Genomic DNA, 9,253 nt, shown 5'->3' with positions numbered 1-9,253 from the left:
GATCCAAGATCAAACGCAGAGGAGGAGATGCGAGATTCATCACAATGTCCACTCAATGCGTGTGTAACAATCTTACCGCTGTTTCTGAATAGAATCCTCAATTGACCCTTATTAACAATAACACACACTCGTAAATGCAGCTGTGCAGAGAAGCCCAGTGAGATCACACTCTGTGACAACTGTCCATTCGTTTAGACACATTCCCTGAGACAGGATGTGCGTCTTCTCAACAGTATGTCGATGTCATTGATTTGTGAGGGCACGGCGGCTGGGGCATAATTGAAGTTTGCAGCAGGTTCCCCCTGTGTGTTCAAGTATTTGACTTGTGTGAGGCAGAATACAGCGGGGGCTTCAATCTCAGATGCAGGTGATGGGCAAATCAAAGGCCAGCGGCTCCAGTGTTTGGAACAGATTGTCACAAAGTCAATTGCAGCAATGTGACCCAATCACAATGTAACAACAGTCCACTGCGGAGCTTTTCCTTTGGAGCCCTGCTAACATAACAGTTATAAGGCTACAGTATCACTCATACTGTCTTATGCCTGCCAGTCTAGTCAATGTGTACAATCTTAGTGACAAATTTCAATTTGTGTCGCAGTTTTGCCATTGACTAGCATCCAATAGCACTAGATATCCTCGCAGGTGTCAAATAATAGAGCACAGTGTTGAGAAGTGGTACATGAGCGCCATCTAGTGTCATTATTTAGAAGCATCAGGGGAAATCCTGATTAAATTGGTAACTGTTTTACAACACTAACTGGTTCTATTCACTGTGTTAATACGTGTTAAGATCAATATAACTATTTTAAACACTTTTTTAGACACTTATTTATTATTAAAAGACAGCAAAAATAATGTTGTGATTGCAAAATAATAATAATAATAAAGGACTTTAAAAGTTACTGGTTCTATATAACTAGAAATTGTAGACTGTATGTTTTATATTACTTTAAACACATGAGTCCAGATCTTGAAAATGTAGAACTTAAAGGGTTATTTAACCAAAAAATGAAAATTCTCTCATTAATTACTTACCCTAATGTCGTTCGACACCCGTAAGACATCCGTTCATCTTCGAAACACACATGAAGATATTTTGTTGAAATCTGATGGCTCGGAAAGGCCTTCATTGACTCCAATGTCATTTCCTCTCTCAAGACCCATAAAACGCACTAAAGACATTGTTACAAAGCCCATCTCTACGATATTTTATAAAACCACGAGAATAGTTTTTGTGGGAAAAACGTATCGTATTGATTCATTAATCAGTGTATCGATTCATTATTCGGATAGAGTGTCAAACTGCTGAAATCACGTGACACTGGTGATCCGAATCATGAATCAATACGCTGATTCCTAACCGTTTGAAACATTGTTTTGAATTCGGCCCATCACTATATAAGCCTTTATTTAGTTTTTTTGCGCACAAAAACTATTCTCGTCGCTTCATAAAATGATTGTAGAATCACTGTAGTGAGATGGACTTTGTAACAACGTCTTTAGTGCCTTTTATGGGTCTTGAGAGAGGAAATTTGGAGTCAATGAAGGCCTTTCTGAGCCATCGGATTTCAACAAAATATCTTCATTTGTGTTTCGAAGATGAACGGAGGTCTTACAGGTGTCGAATGACATTAGGGTAAGTAATTAAAAGAGAGAATTTTCATTTTTTGGTGAAATAACCCTTTAAATCTAGAAATAAATGCTGGTTATATTATTCAGAAAACATGAATGCACGCTGCCCTCTTCTGTCTGTTGCGTGCAGTTACCAAGGAAAATGTCCAAGCACACACTCTAGAACATCTATATTTGTGAGGACATTCATCGACACAATGCAATCTCTAGCTCCTTACTCTAACTTACCCATTACAACTAAATGAACCCTTACCCTATACGAACCCTTTATAACCATATCCCTAAAAGTATTGACCCTCAAACAGGCCTTTATCAGAAAGTGAGGAATGTCTTTGCCCTCACTCTGCTGACCTAAAACTCAGGCCATCACTCAGACTATCTCACAAAGATAGCTGCACAAGTACACAGTGTAGATTTACCAAGTTACCACAGTTTTATTATCTTAACACCATAGAAATTTGGATGATTCATAATTTAAAATGTTATAGCTACTTTAAAAGGCCTATACTTGTAATTTTTCAGTGTGAGCAGATAAATCTGCTTGTGGCATGTTGTCATTGTTCATTTGTTTACAGCCTGATCAGTTTTATAGCTTATGCACCTTGCTTAATATGTGGCAGTCTGAAAACTTGCACAAATCCAGTATTCAGTTCATATTTCTAGACTGCCAGGTGGAATATGGTAAGAAGTATATATTGCTGCCAATCGATTTTTAATATTTGTGATGTGATTGGGAAAACCTGTTGGATGTCGCACTGGAACACTTTGAGCTAGGTCAAAGAATAGGTTGAAAGTCAATATTTTGTCAAAATTGGGTTTTCATTAAATTATTATTCTATAGCATCTTGTCTATCATTTCTAAAAATAGCTTGGCAAAATTTTTATTTTAAGTGAATTTAAGTAAACTTAAAGCAATCTTTACATAAACCCTTAATAAATGTCATATATACCAGTGGGGTTCTAAAAAAAGTAGAACATTTTATACATTTGTCAAACAGTCTGCACTGCATAAATAATAAATTAAATATAGGTTAATCCTTATTAAAGCTATTTTTCTCTGTTACCTGTGTTTATTGATTAGCATTAATGACAGCACAGCAAGAATGTGCAGCATCCACCTGGATGACGTGATGGCAGCCATATTGCGGCAGACTACCAACCACACACCAGCTTGCGGAGAGGAGACAGAGTGGTGAAGCCAATCAGTATATGGGGATTATAGGAGGCCATGATGGGCCGAGGTCAATGGGCAAATTTTGCCAGGATGTCAGGGTCTGCAGGATTTTTAATTACCACAGATAATTAAGATCTTTGTTTAACGTCTCATCTGAAGGACAACATTTTATTTTCTCACAAAGACGTTATTTAAGTAATTTAAGACCGCTCTTGACAAAAAGGGCAATTTGATACAGTAAACCCCATCTTCTCATTTTAATCAAATGGGACGTGAGACAAACTAAACAATCAGATTACACTTCATATATGTGTGTGTGTGTGTGTGTGTGTGTGTGTGTGTGTGTGTGTGTGTGTGTGTGTGTGTGTGTGTGTGTGTGTGTGTGTGTGTGTTTTCCTTTTGTTTCAAAGACAAGTGGTTTCTGTGACTTTAGGTTGTTAAGTGTTTTTTGTTTTGTTTCGTTTTTTTGTGTGGTTTTAGTTTAGTGCAAGCAGGGACGTGACATCCTGAAATCAAAAAAGTAGTTTGGCGCATACTCAAGCTCCAAGATATCAGCGCCAAATTTGGACATTGGCGGCATCGCTTTTTACAGTCTGAGGTCAGCTGCTTGGATGGGTTAAAAGCATTTGTACGAATACGAATAATAGCATATAATGTAAAATTAGCCAAATGATGACAGAAAATTGGATGCTGCGTTAATGCGTTAAATATTTTTTAACGCATTTAACTGAAAAAAATTAATAAACGCATGCATTAACACACTAATTATGACAACACTAATAGAGGCTATAATTATATATATATATGTGTGTGTGTGTGTGTGTGTGTGTGTGTGTGTGTGTGTGTGTGTGTGTGTGTGTGTGTGTGTGTGTGAGTGTGTGTGTGTGAGCCTGTTTATGTGGTTTATGAGGACACAAATTTGTATAACTACATGGGTATTACACTGGTATTACACTATAAATGTAGTTTATGAGGACATTTCAAATGTCCTCATAATTCAAATGGCCTTAAAAACATACTAAATGATGTTTTTTTGAGAAAGTAAAAATGCAGAATGTTTCCTGTGATGGGTAGGTTTAGGTGTAGGGGCAGTGTAAGGGGATAGAAAATACGGTTTGTACAGTATAAAAACCATTACGCCTATGGAGAGTCCCTGTAAACCACATAGACCAACATGTGTGTGTGTGTGTGTGTGTGTGTGTGTGTGTGTGTGTGTGTGTGTGTGTGTGTGTGTGTGTGTGTGTGTGTGTGTGTGTGTGTGTGTGTATTCTGAGGAAGTGGTATATTAGATGATGCATAATTTAAAACTTTCAGCCGTTGCTGTTGTCCAGGGGTCAATGCAGGCACACTTCATCTTTGACATTGCATCAGGCTAAATTAAAGACAATTGATTTATTCCATTTTATTTACAACATGTATTTAAAAAGCCATGTAACAGTATTCTTCACTGTGTCGATCTACATGACCAATATCTCGATATACACAAAACAAAAATGCTTTACATTTATATTCATTCATTTAAAAGAAGGAGAATGCACGTTTAAACATTGTCTCAAATGTGCTATTAAGATACTACGATGCTGGTCCGGAAGTGATGACGTTTCATGTGACAAAAGCAGGTCTGTACAAATATATACACATGACTCCCTGCTGTTTGAAAAACACATGATGTCATCCTTATACGTCAAAAATTATATCACTTTTTTTGCCATTCCTAAGTCTCCAGGGCAATGTGCGTTGAAGCACATTTCAAAATATTTAATCACAGAGAGAGCACAAGAGGGAGACAAACTCTCATATTAGAATTTGGTGTCAGGGAAATACTTTCTTTTTTTATTGGGGAACTACACATGGACAGGTAAATCCGAAGTAGTGGACGCAGTGATAATCTGTCATTTAATCAGAGTTGGGTGCATATTTTTATTTTATTTTAAAATGGGTTTCCATTAAGTTTATGAGTGTGAATTGTAATTATACTGGCCAGAAACAGCTAAATTGTAACGACAATGATGTGTTTATACACTACCAGTATTCAGTTATGATCATAACTGTATTTTAAAACTAATTCATTTGAATTTAAAATTCGAGGCTCACTTTCAGCCTTAGTTGTGTGTGTGTGTGTGTGTGTATATATATATATATATATATATATATATATATATATATATATATATATATATATATATATATATATATATATAATCTCAAAATGTATTTTATATAGACTGCATTCTGTTTGATACCTTAATTCAAAAACAGGAATCGAACTGTAATTCAGTTCTGAATAGAATGGTTTGCAACCCTGTTATTTGTCCCTTCAAAGTGTGTTACATTCAGGCAGGTCTGCATTCTAACATCTTCTTGAATGCTTTTCTGAAGCTGTCGTCCAGGAAGGCGTAGAGGAACGGGTTCAGACAGGAGTTGGCGTAGCTCAAGCTGGTGATGAAGTACGAGATGCCGATGAGAAGCGGTGTGGTCCGAAGGTCTGTGGTCAGCGCTACGATGGTGCTGAGGTGAAAGGGCGTCCAGCAGAACAGGCACACGGCCAGTACAATAAACACCATGATGGTCACCTTCTTCTTGGCTTTGTCCAGCGCTTTGGCGTTGGTGTTCAGACGCATGTTTCTTAGTTTATACAGCATCATGGTGTAAAGAATGCAAATTGTGGACACCGGGATGGCAAAGCCCAGAATTAGAGTATAAATCCGGCTCGCTTTGAACCATAAACTTTCAGGACTGGGGAAACTCAGCACGCAGCTCTTCCTCTCGGAGTCGTCGGGACTGATGTAGACTCCTGCGAACACGGTGAAGGGCATGACGATGAGGATCACCAGCAGCCACACGCACAGACTCACTATCTTGGCTGCCCGGTATGTGCGGTACGGCATGCGCTTGGAGCGCACGGTCGACAGCACCACCAGGTACCGGTCCACACTCATAACAGTCAGAAAGTAGATGCTGGAGAAGATGTTATAGTGATCAATGCTTAAAATTATTTTGCAAAGCACCTCGCCGAACGGCCAGTAGTGTAACAGATGCTCCGCTATATTGATGGGCAGCACTAAAGTGAAAAGGTCGTCGGCGATCGCCAAGTTCAGAATGAACATATTGGTCACAGTCTTCATTTTGGGTGCTTTGAGGATCACATATATGACCGCCGTGTTTCCCGTCAGACCCACGGCACATATCACTGAGTAAATGATAGGGAGAACCACGTACAGATCTGCGTAAAAGAAGTAGTCAGTCGGCGGCGTGCAGTTCAGATCGCTCCGGTTGGGAGAGTTGTTATAGTATAAGTCCATGCTGTAGTTGCATGTCGGGTTTGGGATGAAGGGGCTGGTGGTGTTCTCCATACTGTGACAGCTGAGCCTCCGGGGATAAGTGCTTTACTTTATAAAGCGGCGCTCTTGCTTTCGCAGATCTCTCCACGAGTGTAAGGTGGTCGATGTCTTTCATCTGTCTCTTTGCGCGTAACGAAATCTGAGAGCGATACAATACATTGGCACCCTGAAGAAAACACACTGTTGAAACAACTGCACACTGAGAAACTCGCGCGCATTATGTATAAAACTTAGAATGCAATAATATAATTTAAAATAATACATACAGAAAAAAAAAAACTCACTGCACATATAAAACTATACATTTACGAAATGCAAATGTTACTTTTGAAAGCAAAGAAGCCACAGCTAGCAGTAAAAAAAGGTGCGAGCACTTACCGTGTAGAATTCTCTCTCCGTGCGCGCGCTGTCCCCTCTCTGCGCCAGGCAGCGTAGCTCGCGCTTCCCCCAACAAGTAGGAAAGAAATGCGACTGGTGACGTCACATTCTACCGCGCGCTCTGCCTCATCTAGCAGATCTCGAGTCAAAGAGCCTACTTTTGATTGCTTGTGCGTGGGTAGTTGACATGTCCTTTGGTAAACTAGTTTAAAAAGCAACATTTCTAATGCTGTTACAATTGCTATTCATGCAACTGTTCAAATCTCATTAATAGAGAAACTACATGGAAATAGCCTACATTAAAAATGAAGTTGTCCAATAAGAAAGTGAAGGCCAAAATCTGTTTAATGCTGTCATGAAATAAAAAAAAGACCCAATTTACTTTGCTAGCACATATTACTCATTAATAGAGAAACATGGATATAGCCTACATTAAAAATGAAGTTGTCCAATAAGAAAGTGAAGGCCAAAAGCTGTTTAATGCTGTCATGAAATAAAAAAAAAAAGACCCAATTTACTTTGCTAGCACATATTAAAGGTTTTAGAGTGAACAATTAATCCATGCAAGTTAATACACAGAAGAAGAAAAAAAAGTTTGTTGTGGTAATCTTTAATCAAAATCTGAAAAGTAACGTCTGGTCTGGAAACGTTCCTTCTCACTTCCCTTCCAGTTAGTCTGCAATGAGCGTGAGATGGAGAGAAGGAGCTGAAGTAAAACTCTGCCCTCGGAAATGCGTAACAGCACAACAGAAAACTCACTTGCTACTTCCGGTTCACTGGGACTTTAAAATACCATAGCTTTTTACCAATTATAGCGTTTTTTTGCATTAACACAATTAACCTGAAATTATGAAAAGGTCACAAACAAGTTTTAAAGGTAGGGTAGGTAAGACCTGGTTAAAAAACTTTTTTTTCCAAATTTGTTTAAAGGGGGGGTGAAATGCTGTTTCATGCATACTGAGCTTTTTACACTGTTAAAGACTTGGATTCCCATCCTAAACATAGACAAAGTTTCAAAAACTAATGTTGGACGTTTGATGGAGTACTTCTGTGTCAAAAATACACCTTCCGGTTTCTCACAAGTTTCGGAGAGTTTTTTTCGAGTATGGCTCGACTTGACGTTAATAGACCGGAAGGTCCTTGTATGGGCCGTACGGGCTCTTCTCCCGGTAGGGTGCGCGCGCGCGTGCGCGTGACCAGAGCGAGAGAGGAAATGCACGCCCGTAAACACTGCTCTCAAGCTGCAGATCCAGTCGTCCGTGAACACTTATTACGCGCCGCGCTCCACTTTATTCCTATGGGTGATGTCGAGCGACTTCAACGCTTCAGCACAGCATTCCCGGAAGGCAGCGCTGCATTTGAACCGATTTGAACGCAGAAATGACGGGAAGCTTCACAACATCGTGGATTTCCACGGTCACTGCTGTCACAGGACTTCACCAAATCATACCAAAGAAGTGTGTTTTTGACGGAGCGGTCCCAGCGATAAAGGTTCGGTCCTGCTTCCTGCTTTGGAAGCAGCCGGTGATTAAAACTGCTTCAAATGTCTATGCTGTTGGCTATCGTCGCGTGTTCATTAATGCCTGCTCTAGGATCAGTGATGTGTAGATAATCATTCAAGTTCACACAGACTTTCTTTCTAAATCGTTTAATACTGTCAGTCCTGCCACTGGCCATCTTGATTTATCAGTGTATCAAGCAAGTGACTAAAATGATCAACTTCATGTTGTTTCTGTTAATAGCATAAAACAAATCTGTTATTTAGATGATTAAACTACAGAGGGCGATCAAAGAACACTCTTTATAATGTTCAGATCTGTCAATCACGTACATCTGCAGTGCACATTTGCCCAAACTGCCGTTTGAATTGCGCTGTTTAACTGCTCAACAGAAGCTCTTACTGTATTCATGTCGATGTCTTGTTTGTTGTTAGTTGTGGTGAAAGCATTTTGTGAGAGAAATAATGTCACAAAGTTCACTCGTGTTTATTCAGAACTTTCAGATACAATCAAAATAATTTTGCTCACGCACATCCCTCTCAACAAATCGGTACAATAACACTTTCTCAACAATCTTTCCCCAGCTCTCCCCATCTCTGCCTGGACTGGCAGTCAGGAAGCGCTGCAGCTGCTGCTGCTCCCGGCCTCACCTGACTAAACCACGCCCCCGTCTGCACTTAATCTCATTTCAAATGCAGATGTCAGCCAATCACAACAGTGGGTGTTTTCACTGCTGTCTCACAGCAGACACGCCCCTTGAAACAGAGCATTCAAGCCAGAGGGTTAATATCAGTATAGAAAAAAGAAAAATAAATAATTTATTTCTCAATTATGGCATTTTTTGATGTAAAAACCATACTAACAATATAAATACACCTCAGGATACATTATAAAATAATAAAACAATCCATGCCATGGGACCTTTATAATGTAAGTACTCTGAAAAAGAAAGTATAAAAAATGAGTGTATGTAGACCTCTCACAACTGTTTTAAAGACAGCTTATTATTTCCATTCACTCCACCTTCTCCCTTCTGGGCTCTTTCCAAAGCCACGCCCCAAAATACATGTGCCGACTGCTCAGCTGGAAGACGCATTATTTACCTGAGAGGTGCGGTGTGCATGTGACATTATGTCAGAATCACGTGTAATAAAAAATCTAACTTTATCAGTATGAATATAAACAAATAAGATGTCTTTTAGTGCTCACTATCAAGCTAGAATACTGAT

General features: G+C 39.3%; 1 protein-coding gene across 2 annotated transcripts; it reads right to left on the bottom strand.

The window, feature by feature from the left end:
- Positions 1-5,004: 5,004 nt before the first annotated feature.
- Positions 5,005-6,648, bottom strand: npbwr2b (neuropeptides B/W receptor 2b). 2 transcript variants are annotated; one of them, XM_067447332.1, is made up of 2 exons: positions 6,526-6,648; positions 5,005-6,286 (listed from the first exon to the last, which is right to left on the bottom strand). In XM_067447332.1, exon 2 carries the CDS (start codon positions 6,157-6,159, stop codon positions 5,140-5,142), a length of 1,020 nt encoding a protein of 339 aa, XP_067303433.1. In that variant the 5' UTR covers positions 6,160-6,286; positions 6,526-6,648; the 3' UTR covers positions 5,005-5,139. The 2 variants fall into 2 exon arrangements, with proteins under 2 accessions (XP_067303433.1, XP_067303432.1); XM_067447331.1 differs by having other exon boundaries at positions 5,005-6,313; positions 6,526-6,643.
- Between the last annotated feature and the right edge of the window lie 2,605 nt (positions 6,649-9,253).

This window comes from Pseudorasbora parva, chromosome 6 (assembly GCF_024679245.1).
Source record: "Pseudorasbora parva isolate DD20220531a chromosome 6, ASM2467924v1, whole genome shotgun sequence".
Lineage (NCBI taxonomy): Eukaryota > Metazoa > Chordata > Actinopteri > Cypriniformes > Gobionidae > Pseudorasbora > Pseudorasbora parva.
Note: the sequence above shows the minus strand (reverse complement) of the source record. Positions and strands in the feature narration are given on the sequence as shown.